The 22093-nt window shown below is 40.5% G+C and overlaps 2 protein-coding genes across 13 annotated transcripts; both read right to left on the reverse strand.

Moving 5' to 3' along the window:
• Nucleotides 1-4147: 4147 nt before the first annotated feature.
• LOC113461789 (pentatricopeptide repeat-containing protein At3g16610-like) lies at nt 4148-19787 on the reverse strand. 12 transcript variants are annotated; one of them, XR_005508397.1, is made up of 10 exons: nt 17024-19786; nt 16080-16249; nt 15855-15992; nt 15701-15752; nt 13819-13943; nt 13425-13529; nt 13142-13199; nt 12501-12614; nt 4613-5617; nt 4148-4535 (listed from the first exon to the last, which is right to left on the reverse strand). XR_005508397.1 is itself a non-coding variant. In XM_039119085.1 (1 exon), the coding sequence occupies exon 1, from the start codon at nt 19567-19569 to the stop codon at nt 17020-17022; it is 2550 nt and encodes an 849-aa protein (XP_038975013.1). In that variant the 5' UTR covers nt 19570-19787; the 3' UTR covers nt 16272-17019. The 12 variants fall into 12 exon arrangements, 1 of the variants encoding a protein (XP_038975013.1); XR_005508400.1 differs by lacking the exons at nt 13142-13199; nt 13425-13529; nt 13819-13943; XR_005508393.1 differs by having other exon boundaries at nt 12501-13943.
• Nucleotides 4341-13845, reverse strand: LOC103714011 (auxin response factor 12-like). The gene is made up of 6 exons (XM_039119083.1): nt 13819-13845; nt 13142-13199; nt 5122-5617; nt 4763-5045; nt 4613-4699; nt 4341-4535 (listed from the first exon to the last, which is right to left on the reverse strand). Exons 1-6 carry the CDS (start codon nt 13843-13845, stop codon nt 4341-4343), a joined length of 1146 nt encoding a protein of 381 aa, XP_038975011.1.
• Nucleotides 19788-22093: the final 2306 nt, after the last annotated feature.

The raw sequence follows: 22093 nt of genomic DNA on the forward strand, positions 1-22093 counted from the left end.
TCATGGGTCAGTTACAAATGAGCTGCAAAATCTATGGATCAAAAATACAAGAAAGGAAATAGTACAATATGTACAGAATGAATCTGGAGGAATTTTGCCATGTGCTTTTGACTATCCTCGATTTACTCTAACAATTCCACTACATGAACCTTTTACAGAACATCAAGGGGTACACTTTCTTCCGTGCTTCCATTAAGGCTAAAGAATTTTGTTCGCATCCTCAACACCTTCAAAGCTCCTACATCAACACTAAAGTACCTTAGATTTCAAACATTTTAGGTATAAAAAAGAACTCGAACAATGATATGCAGACATGACTCTTATGCATACCAATGTTTAGCACAATAATACAGTTTAGTTACACTATCTTGGGCTACTCCTATAAAATACTACTCCATTGCATCATGGTGGTCATACTTCATTTCTTCCATGATACTTCATGGACTGCAAGTTTTGTTACGATTCTCTATTCATTTGTTCATTATAAATGAAAACTTTTGGGCTTTGTCATGCCTCCCTAGGATCTTCTGTCACATTTCCCTTCTTGCTTTTGATATTATACATCTTGAATTCATCAATGAACAAGCAGCTGTCATTATTATCCCATGGCAAAGTAAGTGTTTGGGGAAAAACCCAAGTCATACCACCACAGAGGCGCTCGGCCAAAGAGCGCCGACCAGGAAGGCACCCGACTAAAGAGCGCCGACCAGAGAGCGCCAAGAAGAGGCGCCGACCAGAGAGCGCCAAGAAGAGGCGCTCGACCAGAGAGCGCCGACCAGAAAGACGAGAGCGCCAAATAGAGGCGCTCGGCTAGAAGGCGCTCGCCCGAAGGGCGCCGACCAGAAGCACTAGAAGCAACCCCGCCACAGGGCGCCCCGCTGGGCGGCCAGCTCGGCTCGGCACCCCTGCCGAGCCGATGCCTTAACCAATACTCATCCCCGCCTAAACTTTTTGAAAGATCTGGCGGCTATATACGCGACTCCACTACAACTTGCCACCTGCCACTATCTTTGAGCCATCAAGGCACAAGATCTCCGCAGGTATTCTGGCACAACCTGTCATTAATGCATGAGACCCCCTCAGGTCTCCGATGCATTCAGTCATTTAATGAACACGGCCCAAGACGATCTCCGGATCACTGAACCATCAGAGCGTATGGCTCACCCTGACCACCGGTTCACTCGGTAATAAATGCACTTACCGTCTACGAACCCCAGGCCCACTACGGCCAACGGTTCAACCACTCCAACGGGTCTGATCAACCGCGACAACTTCCTGACTCCGGCCTGATTCGGCCTTATTCTCCACTACGCCATTAATGGGCCAAATCGTGCCCAATTATCACAAAAAGGACAAATTTCCCTGTCACCTCCCAGGTAACACAATATCCCTCTATAAAAGAGAACCTGGGGGAAAAAAGGGGGGGACCGGAGGAGAAAAAGAAACAGCACAGACACAATTGAACCCAATATTCTCTTTATTTTCTCCACATATCTCTTCCTTGCTCTCTCCACATATTGGCCCCCTCTGACTTAAGCATCGGAGGGCCGGCGCCGGAGAGCCCGGCCACCGGCTTTTTTGCAGGACAGGACATGACGCACTCTTCTCCGCTCTCTCATCCCCACGGAGGACACAGTCGGCCGGCGCACCGCCGTCCACCCTCCCGGCAGCGGAGCTCCTCCTCCCCTGGTTTCACGGCGGCCCCCGGGTCCAATTTCCAGCAACAGTAAGCTTGCATAAAATCTCAATTAACTTCACCATAACTTGTTACTCGTTCTAACTCGTTCTTTGATTTTCTTTGAAAAATCTTGTATTGCCTACCTTTTTAGCCAACATAACTTGTTCAGCCGAGTAGTGCGGTAGCTTTTTCCCTAGCTAATAATAGAATTCTATGAAATTTCTTCAATATATTTATCTTAAAAGACTTACAACATTAAAACTTTTCTTTTCAATAATTGTCTTTTATAAAATCATTGGAACTGATTATATGCATTATCGGCTTTTAATATCCATCATAAAATTGATAAATACTTCTGAATATCAGACAAGCTAATTTGCCACAGGAGCAAATTACAACTAGCTTCTTGGAAAGAAAGGCCAATCATGTAGACCAAAACAAAACAAAAAAAATACTCAAATTCCTTTCACTTTTGCAACCTTGATACAACTGTTCTTAGCAAGGTCTGCCGAACCAATACCGGGATCCATACCAGTTGGAGACTAGTTCAATATGACATTGTACAGTACCGGTTCAGTACTGTACCAACATACTGTTCAAGGTAGCATGATGATTCCAAACCGGCATGCCAATTTTTTTTAATCTCTTTTAAGCTTCAATGAATAGTAATCAATTTTTTTCCAATTTTTTTGAATGATTTTACGTGTAATTTGATGTTTCTTGATGTTTTTTAATATTTCGATCACCCCGACATATCCTAAATGATGCTTCTTGATGTTTCAGAGAGATGCTTCTTTAATCATCAAAATCGCTTTGTTTCTGGCGAAGGGGGCTTTGACAAGAAAAAAAAAAAAAAGAAGAATGGCTTCAGAAGGCTTCCCGGGCCTTCTTAGGCCCTTCTATCATTCAAATAGAAAGGAGGGGGCCTGAACTGGTTTTAGCTGGTGGAACCGAGTGGTTCGCACCTGTTCCGCTCTGAACTACCCGATACGAGGGGAGGGGGGGTTTGAAAATTAGGGCCGGCCTGACCCGATTCCACACCAATTCAGTTCAACACAAGGTGAACCGGGCGGTACGGGCCGATTCGGCCACCTTGGTTCTTAGTCTTGTTTTAATCCACTATATTCATCCTTATATTACTCTTTATTGCGATATAGAAATTTTTAGTATCCAGGTTAAACCTTGTAAGGCCAAATCTACAGTCTGGTGTTTCAAAGCTGAAATTATTTGAGCAAAATAAGTTGAAAACAGTTGATAGTGTGACGCCATCTATATCAGTTTGAAAATGGAAGTTCGAATCAAGGTATGCTGAACCGGTACCGATAGGCGTACCGATCGCCTACTGGCCCAGTTCGGTACCAGTCGAACCAATCCCAAACCGGCAACAGCGCGCGCGGCGTGCTGTGGCATGAAAAATGCCACTTTGTGGCATTTAAATGCCACAAAGCGCCCGAAGGCGTACCGGCGCGAACTGGTCCAGTTCGCGCCGGTACGCCCTCCATACTGCTTAACTCTGGCCCCATTTTCCACCGCTGTACCGAACCGGTCAGGGACCGAACTAGTCCGGTACGAGCTGAACGGGCTGATACGGGCCGGTTCAGCATACTATGGTTCAAATTCATAATTTCTTCAAGCAACTATTTTGATACACTAGATAATCTAAAAATATTTTATGGAATACTTCCATAATAAAACATTACTGAAATCTGTCAGTAATCAGTAATATAGTTTTAGTATCTAGTTAACAAGGTTCGCCGGACAAACCGTACCGGCATACCGGTGAGCACCGGCATCGGTATGGTTCCGGTTCGGTACCGGTTAGCCACGCGCGCGGCATTTAATGCCCCCAAGCGGGCTGGCATCCTGCATGGGCACAGTTCCCCGCATGGGGAACCGCGCTCGGGCGCGATTCCTTGCTAGGGAATCGCGCACGGGCGTGCGTTCTCCGCTCTCGCGTCCGCACGCGTTTCCCAAAAAAAAAAATTCACCGCATCTGCGCGAACCAGGCAATTAAATGACCAATTTGGGTCGGAACCGTTTTTATACGTTGTACCGTACCGGTGCCCGTCGGCACCGGTTCGGTACAGGCTCAGCATACCTTGATCTAGTATGTTATACACATGCTTCTCTAACAGAAGCTCATGTACCCTTGCATTCAGGAGACGTAAACTTTGTTATTGAATCCATAAATCATGCTGACCATAAGTAGTTCAAAGAGCATTATGAATTAGAACATGGGAGAGAAAAATGGTTGTTCATTCAAGTAGGCATGCACGCAGATATTTATTAGTGCACTGGTCAATCATCCCCCTGTTTTGGGTTGAAGGACTCATCATCCAATGGTTTGACCAACCTTTTCTGCTCTAGACATTTATTCCTTTAGGACCTTTCTTTCCTTTATGACCTTGTTAAATTTAAAAATCTCTTAAATTACTCACACTCCGATTTTCAACAATATTTTGCTATCTATTGAAAAATCATGAAAAAGAAAATTGTAATCTAAGCAGGCACCTGAGCAAGTAGCACATTTAATGCAGCATGACAACTTATCAAAGACCCACATACACAGGAAGTGTCTTGGCATTGGACTGTGACCTAGTTCTATGCAGAGCTTATGACAAAAGTACATGGCACCAATAGAAAGAGCAAATCCAGGAAGATCTTACTCCCATGGGTCGTCTCCAAGGAGAAGCACATCATTCTCCCTGTCGACAAATACAAGCTGCCAGCCTGATCTAAGAGGATCATTCAATAGACCCTCAATACCAAACATCTGACCCAGCTCCTGACGAAGTTCATCATAGCTGCTGTATTGAGAGATGTCCAGCGACCTCCCAACTGATCCAGACTTATAAACCTACATAAGTAAACAGAAGCCTTTTCAGTCAAGAAAAATATCAAATATTGTGGAAGCACCATATCTATAAATCATACCTTCACAAACATTTGGGTTGCTGGATCAATCTCTGCTGCACTTTGCAGCGAGCCAGAAGACCCATCCAGGTAACCATATAGAGAATTCTAAAAACATGAAGCAGCATATGGCACTGTTGATATATCATTGTCACTGCCACTTGTGCCAACATTAGGCACCGCAATAGAGAGGGAGGATGGAAAATCCTTGCCAAGACCATACAGGGTATGGTTCTGCAGATTTGCACAATTTTCACATCCCACAGAAGTATCCTTCTCAGCAAATGAAGGAAGCATTACAGTACTGCCAAACGGAGCAACCTGTGACATTGTAAACCTAGGCTCCCAAGGTTGCTGATTTTGCTCACTTATTATAGGATTACCAAGTCTAGAGCAGTTTAGAATGGTAGCATTTCCTTCAGCATAAGAAGACCCCAACATACGCTGGATGCAACTAGATGCAGGGACTGGTGAAAAGTTTAAGCTTGAAGCAAGAAAAACTGATTTTGGCACAACTGAGGTGGCACAACTGAGGTGGCAAAGGTGACTGTTGCTGATGCATATGATTCTTGGGAATCTGGAATGCCTCTGCATATGTTTGTGGTTGTTGAACCTGCTGCTTCTGTTGTTCATTATGAGTTCGCTGCAACTGTTGGTCTGGAACAGAATGTGCAAGATTCTCAGTTACACATTGTGACTGGGGGATGACAATCTGCTCTTGAGGAGTCTGCTGAAAAATTTGCTGCTGTAGCAATGGATTATTTCTGCAGGACTGTTGAGGAAATGAAAAAGGTTGCTGATACTGAAGAAATTGCTGCATCATAAAATCCCCACCCCTGATTTCCTGCAAAGCTGCAGCAGATATGGCTTGGCACAAATTGAGCTCATTTCCCAGCAATAATGGTTCAAGTGACTGTTGAACCCAGGGGCCCATAGCAAGTGACTGAAAATTCAACGACTGGATGCCCCGCTCTCCAGCATCCCCCTTTGGCCATATAAAACCACTGCCCTCATCTTCTTTGTTGCCTAAAATACAAGGACAGTGATGTCAAAGAATAAGTATGCCTAAACTGCATGTTTAAGTTTTCCCTTTTAGAAACATATCCGCATGGATTGCCACAAAGGCAACAATCATGACAGCACAGGCAAAGCATGCATACTGAAATGACCGAGTAGGAAGAATCTGAAAAGCAATGTAGAGTGACAAAAGATGTTGAAGGAGAAGAACAGAATGTGACAATTGAAAACAGTGCATATAAGAAAGCTATTTGTAGTACCCAGCTTTTTTAAAAAAGAGAAAGGAGAGAGTCCTACGCAGTTTAGATATGGGCGCTCTACCCTCTACATCCCAAAACCCCCATCTCCTCTCACACCCATGGCTCTCCCTCTCTCTCTCTCTCAATCTATCTATCTATCTATATCTCGCATCGAAACTGTTAGAAGTATGCCCTAGAAGCCAATTTGGCTAATGCATTATTTTATTCTGGAACATAAATTTGTACTTGACCTAATTATGAATTTATTAAGTTGGGCATTCTTTTCATTCATATTCTTATGTGTCCATAAATCGTCGAAGAAATTAATAAAATGATGACGCATATTCTCAAGAATTGAGAATTTGAGGCATGTGTTATTGGTGATTAATTGCTGAATAACTCCTAATCAATAGATCATCACGAGGACGGTGATCGATCCGCTGAGATTAGTGCACAGATCACTTTCTTTGATGGACGAGTCTTGAGTCCACAGTGTGGGGATATTGGAGTGATAGTGCAAGTGCTTGTTAGAGAACAAGGGTACTGAGCGTGACCATAGCAAATAGTCACTTGGATGTCTATCCACTCGTTAATGGCTTATTTGATGCTGCAGTTGTATGATTGGTCCTTTGACCTGCAATGCCTTGGCTATTTACAGTGAGGTTGCTATAGTTTGACGAGCACATAAACATGGGCCCTATCCATTTGGGTCCTTGTGGTGCAGATTGGCTGCAGTAGGTTCATTGTAGCAGTAGGAATGCATTTAGATAGAATCTATCGGCCTTGATAGATTAGGAGAGATCCTATGTGATTTATGAGACTGAGTTCGTAAATCCTTGGCCAAGATAGTTTTTGGAAAAGAGTTTTCCAATTTCGAACTTAAGTCGAATAAATCTTGATATATGACAGACGATGGAATTTGACGAGTTATCCATGACCTCCATCTTGTCAGGATCCACGATAGAGGGACTGTATCATACGATAATTGCACCTAGAGGTTCATCATTCCATTCTGCTGAGTTGCCACTACATGCTGTTAGGTGTCACTGGTGAATCGTGAGACTCAAAGGCGTTCACTTGGTGATCAGCGAACCCGAATGAGAAGAGTTGGAATTGTTCCAACCCATTGAAAGGAGTATTAATGATATTGTGATAAGGATCATGATATTTCTCACTACCAGACAGAATAGAATCTATGGGGTCACACACATTAGAGGTATTGACCGATCTAATGGTTGAATTATGATTTAGAATCATAATAGTTCATTATTATCAATTTAATTGATAATTGTTTTAACTCACTAACTCTTTAACTCACTAACTCTTAGTGAGTAGAAGAAGGAATAATTACAATTTGATTGCAATTTAATTGAATCAATTGAACCTAATTAATTGAGCTTGATCTTATTTAATAAGAGTCCTACTTGTAGTAGGACTCCTAGAATCCTAATTAGATTAGGACTTCAAATTAAATTAGAGTCCTACTTAGAGTAGGATTCCTAAAGTCCTAATTGGATTAGGACTAAAACCATATGAGTTCTAATTGGATTAGGATTCCTAAAGTTCTAATTAATTTTGATCTAATAAATTAAGATGACTCCTAATTGGATTAGGATTGAAGAGTTCAATTGAGTCATGATCCAATTGAGTCCTAAGTAGATTAGGACTCCAAGATTCATAATTGATTTAATCTTATGGATAAACATGAGGCCACCTAATCCCCTTTTGGAAAGGAATTAGACACCCATAAAGAGGCCCCACGCCCTACTTAATTTGATTAAGTGGAGCGTGAGGCAAGAGAGGAAAAGAGGGAGGGGCCCGTCCCCTTGGTTTTACGTGAGAGGAAATAAGGAGGGGCGTACACCCCTCCTCTTGGATAGACGTGAGCTCCTAATTTGTAGGAGCTCATGCCTATGTTATAAAAAAAAAAAAGAAGGAAAAAGGGGGCTGCAAGCCCCCTCCTCTCATCCCATGCAAGATACGACAGCCCCTAGGGATAAGATGGAGCTCCTAAAAGTTAGGAGCTCCACAAGTTAAAAAAAACCTAAGAAAATAAGGGGCGGCCCACATCATGGATTTCTCTCCTCCCTTTGTGCCGTGAGAGAGCCTCCTGCCCTCTTGGCTTTTTGTGCCGTGAGAGAGCCTCCTCTCCTCTTGTTTTTTTTTATGTCGTGAGAGTGCCTCCTCCCCTCTTGGTTTTTGTGCCGTGGGAGAGCCTCCTTCCTCTTGGGGTTTCAGCCATGAGCATCAAAGAAAATAGGGTGGCGTGTGGCTTTCTCCCTTCTTAGCTACAGCCAATGCATGTATTAATTGTGGAACTGGGGTGATGAATATATCTTTTGGGAATATGAAGGTCAAGTTAAATATATTTCGTGCCTCTGATCAACCTGCAAAGGAAGTTGAGTGCTTCCTAATAGACAAAATAGACGATCTTGTAGAAGAAACCTTTCCCTATATTTTGGCAGATGACCCTCTGAAAACATGCTTGGCCCATTTTGACTTTGCTATAGACAAGGCCATAGAAGCAGTCAACTCCGTGCCCGACAATCAGTCTCCCACAAATTTTCTTCCTTGGAAAACTCGGCATGAGCCAAACATGATATAATTAAGGATGCGCTGCGTCTGGCTGAAGACGTTAAACTTAGCGCTTGTTGGGAGGCAACCCAATTCTCGTAGGTTATTTTTGCATATTTTCTTATCGTATTTTTTTGTAATTTCTTAACAGGAGTCCTCATATTACTGATGCAACTAAGGTAAAATGCTTCTATCCTCCATATGTATCATATTTTCATCCAAAATAAAATAATAAAAAAATAATAATATAATATCAAAAAAAATTGAGGACAATGTCTGATCTAGGTTGAGGGGTATAGGATTCGAATTTTTTTGCATTTTTGAATAAGTTTTTCATTCAAAAAAAAAACCTAATTTCTATGCCTGAGTGCTGAAATGATAAACACACGAAGTATATAAAATCTAAAAAAACCCAATGAATAGTCAGGAGTAAGACAATTTGAGTTCTTTTCATTAAAAGTTTTTTTAGTGAGTTGTAAGATAATTTTTACTTTGGAATTTCACAACACACATGGCCTGCACTTCTAAGGGTTAGGTTCAACATTATGTTGTTAAGTCTGGTAGTAACCTTGAGTCCTGATGAATCATACCTATCTAATTCACTATTATCCCATATTTATTAAAATAAAATTAAAATTAAAATTTATAAAAAAAGAAAAAAAGAAAAAAAAAAGAAGAGTGAATTTAGTCAGGTACATCGAAAAGGGCTACCTATCGTCAAAGGTCAGCGGGCGTGATGATGAACCCGAGCATAGGTCCGTAGGGGAATCTTGATGCCATCTAGCGTGGGAGTTGTTGATTGAATGCTCGCTACACGGAGGAATCATTACAAGAGTAAAAGTGCATAATTTATTAATTAAAAACAAAAAAAAAGAAAGAGAAAAAGAGAAAATAATATTGACCTTGAAAAAGACGATAGTGTGAAAGCCGTCGTTGTAAAAATTCGAGTAAACTGAAATATTACAGATAAAGCCCATGAGGTATTAAAGTAAACATCCACAACTCTTGAAATCCTGCAAGATAGGATGATTTTGAATCAGTGATTGGTCTTATCTGACCAATTCTTGGAAACTACTAGTTTTAGCAGTATTTTGGGGGATCTAAAGCCTTAGCTTGTATGGTCCCGATTTCACCGAGCACTCAAGTATAAAAAATCTTACAACTCCCTAACGGAAACTTAATGACCTCCACTTGAATTGCATTTTGACCTAGGATTTAGGCTGACTTAGTAATTAAAACTTTGTATGCTTTTGAAATTATTGACACTTATGCATTTGAAATTAGATTTTATAAAATAATAAAATAAATTCTTTGGGTAGAGACAGCAGTTTGTGGGTATCTGTGCCGGAAACCCTCACGAGACAAAACTCGTCCACTAGGGCCACCTAGGGGTTTAAAGCCTTATTGCATACGGTAAATGCAATCGCGATTCCTGCGAAAGTGAGTTAGCTTTTATTTTGCTCGAGGACTAGCAAAATGCAGGTTTGGGGGGTGTGATAAGTGCTAAATAATGAATAAATTTATCTACGTTCCATAGCACTTATTATTATTTTTATACACATATTTTAAATTTAAACATAAGAAAATGTGTTTTCCTTCATCATTGCATTTTAATAAATTATTAGAAGTAATTCGAGTTTGATTTAATTATTTTGGTCGAGTCTAATGTATGCAGGTCGGGCCGAACTCAGTTGGGATAATTCCTGAACCCAAACCACATGCACCTCCTGCATCTAAGGATCAAGCTTCCATCTTTGCGGTCCAGCGTCTAGATCATGTATTCCTTCCACGATTCAGCTCAACGCGAGTTTCTTTCGTGTTTGCAGGGGTACCCGTGTCCACATCGTCCTTTAAGTATTTAGAGATCAAGCTTCCACGTAATCCACCCCTGCCTCAAAACAGAACTCATTCCCAGCCGTCCGCATACAAGCTCGTGTTCCATCCTCTCCCACGACCATGGTCCAACTCCGTCCGCAAATCCCTCCCTTCCTTCCAACCGAACTCCCAGATTTCCTTTCACAAACTAGGGTTTCCGTGGAGAAGAAGAGGAAGAGAAGAGAGAACGTGGGAGAAAGTTTTCTGGCGGCTCTTTATTGCTCAAGCAATAATCCAAGTGATAACCCTAAAACTGATTACATCAAGCTTTTATATAGGCACCCAATTTTAGTCTAATCATACACCAACTCAATCTCCCCCTAAGCCACATAAGAAAGCACTCAACCCAAGTCCATGACTTACATGCTCTCCCCCTTTGAGCCTAAACCTAGCCCAAGAATGACTTAGACCCTTTGAGACCTGAAAAACCTTGACTTTGCCCGCTTCACGCCTGAAAATCCCGTGAAAACAGTGCTCGGGTTGACTCCTGCAGTCCTGGGGTCGACCCCTGCTGTCCTGGGGTCGACCCCTGAAGCTGTCCCAGAAAACAGCTCTCGGACTTTTTCCTGTCGCTCTTAAGGAGTCGACCCTTGAAGTCCTGGGGTCGACCCCTGCACTGTGCCAAGTCTTCACAGCGTGCCGGAGTCAACTCCAAGTCTCCAGGAGTCGACTCCAATACTGTTCACAGCCTAGAAACTTGTTGTTTTCCTTTGGATGCGCCACACTTGAGCCTACAAGTATTGTGTCAACTCTCTGTTCCTTTGAATCCTTATTAGAAAAGGCATGCAGATCTGAATCATGGATGATGACTGCAGGTGGAATCTTCATAAAAGATTTTTTTGCTACCAAAAGTCTCCAGCATAAATGCAATACAACCACCACCTCTGCTGACGGCCTTCTTAACTGAGAAGATCCTTCTGAACTCTGGATCTGCCCTGTTGCTTGCAGAACCGGAGCCTAAGTTGTAGTATGAGGGCCCAAATCGAGCTCTATGCTTAGCCACCTCATCCTGTTGCCACTAATCATCCAGGCTCGCCTGAATGGTGCCCAAATATGTGCTTCTTCATCATCTAGAGCGAACACCTCCTCTGACTTCCTAGAGTGATAAGAAGATGGCTCTGCTGCTCAACGATCCACCTCCGCCTGCTTCATGGCAACCCTCTGCTTCGCTGCTTTGAAATCAATGAAGTAATTTTTCGTCAGCTATCGAACCAACTATGGGCATTTCCAGCACATACCTATGTCGGAGTGATCATTAGTTAGTTGCTGCTTTAACCTAGTTACCCCTCTTTTTTTGAACTCTGTGTTGCACCAGTTGCACTTTCAATAGTGCCGACCCAAGAATATTTGCTCATTATCCCAACCAATATCATGCTCTAGCTCTTTTTTTTTAATAGTTCCATTTCTACAGATTTATCAAGTACGTCAGTTTATCAATTATTTAAAAATAGCAAAATTTTATTATGATTATAAAATATTTTTTACTTCACAAAATATATCTGACTTATCTGATACATAGTACTCAATTTTCATATCTTTCATTTATTAATATATTTTAATAATTTTTAAATTTAAAAATATGTTTAAATACCATAAATTCAAAAATATATGTTTTCTGCTTCAGAAAATACTACTAAAATATGTAATGTGTATTACTAATTTTCATAATTTTTGGTATTAATTATATATTTTAATTATTTTTAAATTTAAAAATATTTTTAATTATAAATATTTTGAAAGAATAATTTGAGCTCAGATCCATGTAGAACCCTACCATGATGTTACATATATTTTTCTAGGCCTGTAGGCATGTATCAAAGGTTATTTATTTCTTATTTTTTTAAAAATTAGGCTTAAGCCACTAAGAATATTATTGCATCAAAACTTAAATAAATAGATATCAAATTTAGATGGATAGTAGCTTGCATACTCCTAAATATGTTTCTAATTTTATAATTTTTTATATTTTATTTTGTTATTATTTTTTAATCCAAAAATATATTTTTTTAATTTTAAAAATTATATATAATCCAAAAATTAAAAATTTTTATTCGATTGTGTAGATCATCCATAAATCTACAACATATCATGAAATCATGCTAAAATCAAAATTTGTGGCAAGATATCTCCTTATTTTGCGAATTTTGCAGCATTTTTCGACGTCTAAAAAAAAGAGAAAATAAAGTTAGGAAGAGAAAGCATACCTTATTTTGAGTTTGATCCTTCTTCAATTATGCTGAATCGGCATGTTTTTAGCCACGAGGGGGGAGGAGGTTGTTTAGATAGATTCTCAGATCTTCCATAAATCAACCATAGATCTACAACATATCATGAAATCATGTTAAAATCAAAATTTTTGGCAAGATCTCCCCTTATTTTGCGAATTTTAGGGCATTTTTTCGCATCCAAAGAAAAAGAAGAAATAAGGTTAGAAAGAGGAAGTATATCTTATTTTGAGTTTGATCATCCTTCAATCATGCTGAATCGGTGTGTTGTTAGCTACGAGGGGAGGGGAGAAGGAGATTGTTTAGATAGATTCTCAGGCCTTCCCAACTTATCTTTAAAAGCAAAAGAAGAGAGTGGGAAGGGGAACTGGTTCAGAACCAGTCCTACTGGAACTGGACCATACATATGTGGCTACAAAGTGTTGAGGCATAAGGAGTTTGCCTTTGCATGTATATGCAACCTTTGACAAATACCTTATTTCTATAGATGCATCTGAATCTAAGTGGAATCATAGAACAAAACTAGTAAAATATTGTACAAAATCTCTCTAACTCTTCCTCTCACTATAAGCCCATAAAGAACTAACACAATTATTTCAAGGGCCATAACTGGATCATACCTCCACCAATATTTCTTCTGTAGAACAGTCCACTCACACAACCTGCTTCAAAGTCTTCCTATTTGCAAAACCACCAAAAGGAAAAAATCACTAATATATCTACAAATTAGTGAAATCACACGAAGAAAAACTATTATGACTCTTATACTTCATCATAGTAGTAAACTTGCTACAAGCCACTGTAACTCTTATACTTTATCATAGTAGCAAATTTGCTACAGATCAGTTCCTGAGTGACCATCCTACAAGAAGCAGCTTCTACTTTGTCATATCAACCACAAACCTGAACAGACAAGCCATAGTCTCTTGCCGCATAACTGCTGATATCTTTGCAGACTTCTACAGAGCCTTACTAATTACACTGACTCTTCATCTTCCACCTGCAAGCCTACAGTATTTGGATGGAGATAACCAAAGCTGTCTTGCTAAGCCACATAGGCAGATAAGCAAACAAAACACAGAGGGGGGGAGGGGGCGCTTGAGTGCTTGGTTGAGTGTTGGGATTTGACAAAAGCATCAAGCGACAAAGAATAGAAGAAGGGAATAATTGCCATCATCCCAAAATTTTAAGCTAAACTAGAGAAACAGAGTGAAGGCTTAATTAGTTGATTGAAAGTTGGATATAAGAGACGCCTGCAAAGAGAAAGAAGAAGGTGGGTTGTCAAAAAGGGTGTTACCTGAAGGCATTGTGGAGGAGGGCCCATGACGGAAATCCCAAAGTGTTCCCCTGAGTTCTGCTCTGCACTGACATCAAAATCTTTTTGTGATCCTGTAGGCCCCTGAATCTTATGTGATCTTGATACTGGGGCAAGGAAGGAGTGAATATATATAATGAGGACACAGATTTAGATAAGGATATATAACAACTTCTAGCAATGCAGGTGGTTTTGGTGGGGTGATCTGGATATAAAGGAAGTATATTCTAGTTGTTAGGAAAGCAACAGCAAGCAAGTGGTTGTGCTGGGTTTGATCCTATGAAAAATTAATGTAAACTAAAAAGAAGTTTCAGAAACCACAAGGGGATCCTTCTGTTCCCAATCCCCACACTTACAACTGTTCTTGTGGCAACAAGCTTATTTGAGTAGCCTTTGCTTTGTGCAAGGATCTATAGATTTTTGAAAGTTTTATTGATTTTTGGGCTTTCTTGACCTCTGAAAAGCCTGTGAGGTACCTCCATTTCAAAACATTGATCAAGACTACCTTAAAACACAATTTTAATGAAATTAAGTTCATAGATGCCTCCTTACTTTGGATCCCATTCCTTTGTCCCTTATTCATCGACATAAACTTGATTAAGACTGTATTTGATACCTCCTAAACAAATAAGCAGAGCATCATTACCACAATTGTGATCAACAAATCTAATACCTTTTAATCAGACTGTTGCATTTCTAATAATAAATAAGTGATGAAACCATATTTCTTTTAGTTCTTCTTAAGAGTAAAGCCATCTAGACAAGAAAGAGCATATCAACAAAATTAACTGTATCATCCAAATTAGTTGATTGTCATCATATGACATGGGAAATGAATTATTGTGACTTGAGAATTCCAGTTGCACATCATATCAAATTTCAATTCATCATCATAGATGGAGTAAAACCTGATCATCTTCCCAATTATACCAATTGCCATAGAGTATCATCATATTGGAAAAAAATGAAATTTTATATGATTTGATGGCTTTATACACAATCAAAAAATAAGGAAGAAGTTTTTGTATGTCACCATGGAACTTCAAAAAGCACAACCATATGAACCATCAGTAAAGATTATTTTTCGAGACAAGGAGCTCACGTGCCACCACATGTCATAACTTCTTAACACATGCAAATATAGATCTGCTATAGAAGATGAAAGAAGCTCCTAGAGGGCAAATTGCAGAAGAAAGACTTAGAACAATAATATGAAAAAAAAATTCTTTAATTCAACAGACCACCAACATTCCTCGTCTGGCAGTAGATTTAGAAAACCAGAGTTTTGAAAAGTAAAACACTAGGAACATGGTGACCTTATTTGATATAAAGGTTAAAGATTAAAAGAGACAATGTAAGATTTTGGGGGAAAAGTGAATAATTGAGACTAGAATTCAAAGCAGGCTTGCACTACTCAGAAGTCAAATTGAAATAATCAGTAGAGAGAGAAACATAGGGAAAATACAAATTAGAAAAAAAGAGACACTTTAAACTATGAAGAATGCATTGTTTCTATGCATCTTCTATATTAATATGACAATTTACAATGATAGCTAATGACAAAATTTAGAAAGAAAACTTGATACCCTGAATCTTCAAGAATATCAAAAAAAAAATGTAAAGCTTGGATGTGAAATTCTGCAACCCTCAGGATATATGGTAGTAGTAAACACATACAAAAGAAAAAAGTATACTGATTTGGAACATATCTAAGGTTTGTGTATTGTGTACCTATGATTCAGCAAATGCACATACTTATATAGAATTACCGTAATATAACTAAGAGCTCAAGAAAGAATGTAAATAACAAAGAAGATGAAAGAGAAATTGGTGTTATTTCTCATTATAAGGCAATAATTCTCACTTCATTGGTTCCAGTTTAGCTGATTCACTCCTGGTGGCAAACTGGCAGCTTCCTAGTATATCCAACCAAATACTGGTTACTTTCATCATAAAAATGGGAGTATTTAAATAGGTTAAACAAGTAGCAAGCAAATAAAAGCTCAGAAATTAATTACTGATTCTATGAAGAGTATTTCCCCTTTTTGTGTTTGCAGAGAGCAGCTGTCTCCTGCATTGACTTAACAAACTCAAGGTGACATCCTCCAGGAAGCCTTTTTGTAGGACTTTCTCAACTTTCCTTCTCTTTGGAGTTCCTACAACCAAATTTCTGCCATTAATTTTCTGAGATAAAAAGATAAAAGTCTGTATTTCATGTTTGTTGGTTGCTCTACAGTTCATACCACTGCAAGTTGGACCCACAACACTAGAAGAATGTGCAACAGCAGCCTGACTTTTTACCCACCACCCTGTGTGATCATCTCCCAACTTCCTGCTTGTTCTGATTGATCTGAATGCTTGCAGTTTAAGCTTTGGAAGCTATGTTAGAGACTGCAGAAAAGGTACACATTACCTGGAAAGCAATAAATGTATTTCTTGCTCAACAAGCAGTAATCACACTGAGGAACATTAAGAAATGTTCGGAAACGTAATATATGAAAGGACGTGTCTGATGCAGGATTTCTTATTTGGATTCGAATTGCATTAGTCAGAGTTATCTAAATTTTAACACACTTTGTCAAGGTGCCAATGCATGTTACAAATGAAGGGACAGAATTACCAGTCATATAAGCTATTAACCATTCCAATACTATACAGCAAATTACATGCATCAAACAAATTTAGATTAAATCATTTAGCTTTTACATCAATGTATCTAGATCTCTAGATGGATTTAAAAAAGAACTGTTAACTATAATAAATAGAACAGTGATCCAATTAACATGTCTAGCTCATGAAAATTTCATAAAATTGCATCATCTGCTTCTAATTATCAGTTTACGATCACCTGTTGATCATCTTCCTCTTAAAGGATAATCAATAAACAGAAGAAAGCTAAACATTCTAGAATTTTTAGATTATAAAAAGTGAAACTGCGAATCAAAATACATTTCATCCCAAATTAGTAGGAAAATATGTACTGTGTAAAATGAAGAAAAGCTGATATAACTTGTAAAAAGAAAGAAACAGCAACAGTTTATGGTAATTATGTGCTTTTTATAGTATAAATAACCTTTCTTCTTGTGTTATTGTACAGAAAGTCAGGTGACTACTAAGTTGCCAATGAGAGTTCATCTGCTAGATTTGTTTTCATGCACCAGATCTGGTTCCATGTCTCAACACTCACCAAAAATCTCCACAGTTGCACAGTCCATCATTGAAGTGATGAAACCTATTAGCGTCCCGTATAGTGATAGCTCTTTTTGTGACCAATGTGATATACTTTATGGCAGTGTGGCAATCACCACAAACACGCAAATTTTTAGTAACAAATATGGGCTCATCAGACCTCGGATTGAGAAGTGCAAATGCTATTGCCAGCTTCTCACTATGGTGTAGAAGAGCATGCTCCTTCTCCTCTTGTTCTATATCTTGCAATATAAAACTTGTATCGGCCTGGTAACCCAATTTCTTGATCTGCGCCAGCAAATCCTCCAACTTTTGGTGTATACTTGATGACTGTGGATGTGATTGATCCCCACCAATAAAAGCATGGACAGTGCCTCTAATCTCAACCCAACTGCATCCCGGACTTTTCTTAAAACCCTTGTCCCTCTGCAGGTTTCTAACTTGTGCAGCTTCATCAAATCTCCCAGCAGCGCTGTATATATTAGACAACAGAACAAAGTTACCAGTACCCTCAGGCCCCAGCTTATGTATCACTTTTGACACTTTTTCACCCAGTTCAATGTTCTCATGAACTCGGCATGCCCCAAGCAAGGCACCCCACACACGAACATCTGGTTCAAATGGCATCTTTTGGATCAAATCATTGGCTTCATCCAAAAAACCACCACGACCCAAAAGATCAACCATACAGATGTAGTGTTCCATCCTTGGGGTAATACCATAAATCTGACTCATAGCATGAAACCAGTGTTTTCCTTCAGTAACTAATCCTGAATGACTGCAAGCAGATATAAGGCATATAAATGTGATGTCATCAGGCAGTAAACCATCGCCTACCATGGTATAAAACAATAAGATAGCTTCATTACCCAACCCATGGATTCCATAACCTGTAATCAGTGTATTCCATGACACTATGTCCTGTTTTGACATCCTATCAAAAACTTCCCTAGCAAGGTCGATTCTCCCACACTTTGCATACATGTCAATCAGAGCATTACATATTGAAATCTCTGATGCAAGCCCATAAACTGTGACATAGACATGAGCACATTTTCCATGCTGCAGAGCAGCTAAATGGGAACAAGCTGGAAGAACTCCCACCATCGTTGCAGCATCTGGCTCTATACTAGATAATTGCATCTTTCTGAATATATTAAGTGCTTCCTTAGCATTCCCATTTTGTACACATCCTGAAATAATTGCGCTATAAGAGACAGTATCTTTTGGATCCATCTCATTGAAAAACCTCAAAGCATCATCAAGACTTCCAACCTTAGCATACATGGAGAGAAGAGAATTTGAAACACTGATGTCTGAAAGATAACCAAATTTAGCCACATAACAGTGTACCCTTGTCCCCTTTCTTGAATCAGAGAAACTGGCACAAGCCCGAAGAATACAAGCGAAAGAGGCGGGTGACACATTAGTAGATCCCTCAAGCATCATCTGATCAAATACCCACAGGGCCTCTATCACCCTATCACACAGTACATACCCTCCAATCATTGCACTCCAAGTCACCTCATTTCTGACAGTCATGCTACTAAATATTCTCCAAGCATAGTTCAAGTATTCACATTTTGCATACATATCCAGTAAAGCAGTACCTACCAGAACATCTTCCTCATGAAAGCACCTCCTTACGCAGAACCCATGAATGCTTTTCCCTTGTTTCAGTGACTGCACTTGTCCAACCACAGGAAGAATTGCTACCAAGGTAGAAGAGTTCGGACTTGTACCCATTTTTTGCATTTCTAAGACAAAACCAACCGTCTCCTCATACATTCCATGAAGTGCATAGCCAGTGACCATTGCATTCCATGCAACGACATCTCTTTTGGGCATTCTGTTGAACACTTCATGTGCATCATCCAGGCACCCACATTTCATGTACATATCAACCAAAGCAGTACACACAAATAGATCAGAATCTAAGCCAACCCTTCTCCCATGGTTATGAATCTGAATGCCTTCCTCTAGTGCTGCAAGACCCGAACATGCCTTGAGAACAAAGGGGAACGTAAATTTGTTCGGTTTGATGCCACAATCCACCATACGGTGGTAAAGATCGATGGCTCGATCAAATGGACCTTTCGAAGAGTAAGCCCTGATCATGGCATTCCAGAGAAAAACGCTAGGCTGCGGAATTTGATCAAAGACAACGCGCGCTTGCTCGATTTCGTTGCAAGATATATACGCAAGGGCAATCCTCTCAAGGAGAGATGGGTTTGTGACGTAAGCACTGTTGCTAAGGATGTGGTGATGGATCTTCTTGACTTGCACCCATGATTTTGAGCGAATGCAAGTATCTAGAAGCTTGCAGTAGGTGCTGACATCTACTGGAGAGTTGCGGAGTCGAAGTGTTTTTAGAGTCGTCTCGATGCTAGAAAGTTTGGCGCGATTACTAGGTGGGCGAATGATTAGGTTTGCTCTGGATTGTGTGTGTAAATGGTTTAATCTCCTCAACAATGCCATCCTCTTGGTGGGGTAAGACCTGATACGACCACCGATGCTTTCAAATATCAGAAGAATCCGAGCCATCCGAGGCTGGCAAAGGTTTATAGTGGAGCTGGAAATCTAATGAAGGGTAGAGACGAGGAGAGGGAGAGAGTAGCGCGGAGGGCCTCGTTCACGTCCGTCGCAAAGCGGAATTCTGTTTCTGTCCTGCATCAATGCAATGGCCAATGAGATGGTGCTCCCCAGCATGATCCCACACGTCTCGCAAAGCATGCGATGTACGCCGGGTTTTGTGTGTGCAGGTGAGGGTGCGTGCGCCACCGGCGGCTTACTGTGTGACAGTAAAATTCCTTGACTCCGGATTACAAACACCGCGCTTCGATGTTTTACAGCACCATCACAAATAACTTCAGCAACTTCAGAGGGTGGAAAGGCCAAGTGAGGTGAAGCACTTGAAGGCCGGTCGAGTCGCCTCTATCTCGATGGGAGAAATATTGGGCACATCGGCTTCGGGCCAGACGAACCTCTTTGACTTCGGACATAAACCAATATGAACAACTTCGACCTCGGCTTAGGGTCGTCCAAGTTGCCCTCCAAACTCAGCTTGAATTTGGCGGCAATAGATTGGCACTAAAAGAAGGGTCCTTCCCCAGCTGTATTAACATTAATCGAAGGGAGAGACAATCAGCATGAGGTCACGAGGAGCCCGTGGTGCATCACGTGCTTCGCAACGCCACGCTCCGACTTTTTAAGGGTTGTTATAGAGCTTGAAACCTGTTCCGCTGGAATAACCCGCTGTGCCTATGGGTAATGAGCAATTCAACCTGCTCGTTCAGTAGGTGCATGTTAGAAGTATGCCCTAGAAGCCAACGTAGCTGACGCATATTTGTAATCTGGGGCATAAATTTGTAATTTGACACTTATTAATAAATAAGATTGGGCAATTTATTTTTCATTCATGTTTGTACGTGTCCATGAATCGTCCAAAAAATTAATAGATGATGACACATAATTTCAATGAGTTGAGAATTTGAGGCATGTGTCATTAGGGATTAATTTCTAAATGCTCCTGATCGATGGATCCATCACGAGGGATAGTGATCGATCCGCTGAGATTAGTGCACAGATCACTTAATCAGATGGACGAGTCTCGAGTCCATGGTGTAGAGACACTGGAGTGATTATGCAAGTACTTGTTAGAGAACAAGGTACTGAGCGTGACTAAAGATAGTAGTCACATGGATGTCTATCCACTCGTCAGTGACTACTTATGGTGCAGTTGTATGACTGATCCTTTGACCTGCGATGCCTCAGCTATTCACTGTGAGGTTGCTGTAGTTTGACGAGCATGTGAACTTGGACCCTAGTCATTCGGGTCCTTATAGTGCGAATTGGCTGCAGTAGGTTCATTTTGGAATAGGGTTGCATCTAGATGGGATCTATCGACCTTGATAGATTAGGAGTCATCCTATGTGATTTATGAGACTGAGTTCGATGTGCAGGTTAGGGGTCAATTTTTTCACTTTATTACTTTTACCGATGATTTCTCACGGTATGGTTATGTCTATCTTATAAAACATAAATCTGAAGCATTTGAAAGGTTCAAAAAATTCAGATTTGAAGTAGAAAAACAGACAGAAAAACTCATTAAGGTTCTTCGATCAGATCGAGGAGGAGAATACCTTAGTGGAGAGTTTCGCGATTTGTGGAGTGATTGATTGTAACCCTATTTGATTTTGATGAGCTCAAAGCATTTGAGTATATCTTATGTTTACTAATGAATTCAATCTAGTGTTTCAGTGAAAATCTTGTAAATTTATGGTTAAGAGTCTCTAGATTTGGTTCAAGACAATTTGGATAAGTTAAGAAGTCTATATGAACCAAAGTCTGAGACTCGAGTCGACTCCTGGAAAGTACGAGTCGACTCCAAGCGTATCAGAAGCATTGGCACAAGCTCGAGTCGACTCCGGAACATTACGAGTCGACTCCGACTAAGAACAGACAGACAAACAGAAAGACCCAACTCAGAGCCTGTCAGCGAGTCGACTCCTGAAGTGCGCGAGTCGACTCCGATGCTAGCCGAGTCGACTCCAGGATAGTATGAGTCGACTCCAGGGAGTTACAGACAAAAAGTCAGAGAGCAGTTTTCGGACCCTGAGAGCCGAGTCGACTCCTGAGGAACGCGAGTCGACTCCGATGGTTGGCAGGTCGACTCCAAAGAAAGTAAGAGTTGACTCTCAGTGTAATACAAGGCAAAAGTCAGAGAGCAACTTTCGGACACTGAGGGCCGAGTCGACTCCCGCAAAGGCCGAGTCGACTCCGAGACAGCGCGACCTCAAAAAGACAGAAGACAGTATTTGTGTCTCTGAGACGCGAGTCGACTCCAAGAAAGTTCGAGTCGACTCCAAGGCAGCGCTACTCCAAAAAGACAGAGAACTGTTTTCCTGATACTGAGAGCCGAGTCGACTCTGGAACAGTTCGAGTCGACTCCAAGACTGGACGAGCCAAAAGACAGAAGATCGGGAGTTCGGGCTCTGAGCACTGAGTCGACTCCCAGAATTCACGAGTCGACTCAAGTGAGCCAAGTTGAAGAATACATCCATGGATT

The sequence above is a fragment of the Phoenix dactylifera genome, unplaced genomic scaffold, assembly GCF_009389715.1.
Source record: "Phoenix dactylifera cultivar Barhee BC4 unplaced genomic scaffold, palm_55x_up_171113_PBpolish2nd_filt_p 000487F, whole genome shotgun sequence".
Taxonomy (NCBI): Eukaryota; Viridiplantae; Streptophyta; class Magnoliopsida; order Arecales; family Arecaceae; genus Phoenix; species Phoenix dactylifera.

Excerpts from the sequence above, each read along its gene's own strand:
- LOC103714011 (XM_039119083.1), bottom strand. The coding sequence starts at position 13,845 with ATGGGCCCTCCTCCACAATGCCTTCAG. Across the intron at positions 5,046-5,121 it reads CAGTCACCTTTGCCACCTCA|TTGCATCCAGCGTATGTTGG; the intron begins GTTGTGCCACCT and ends CCCTGCATCTAG. Across the intron at positions 4,700-4,762 it reads TCTCTATTGCGGTGCCTAAT|AATTCTCTATATGGTTACCT; the intron begins GTTGGCACAAGT and ends TCATGTTTTTAG.
- LOC113461789 (XM_039119085.1), bottom strand. The coding sequence starts at position 19,569 with ATGGCTCGGATTCTTCTGATATTTGAAAGCATCGGTGGTCGTATCAGG.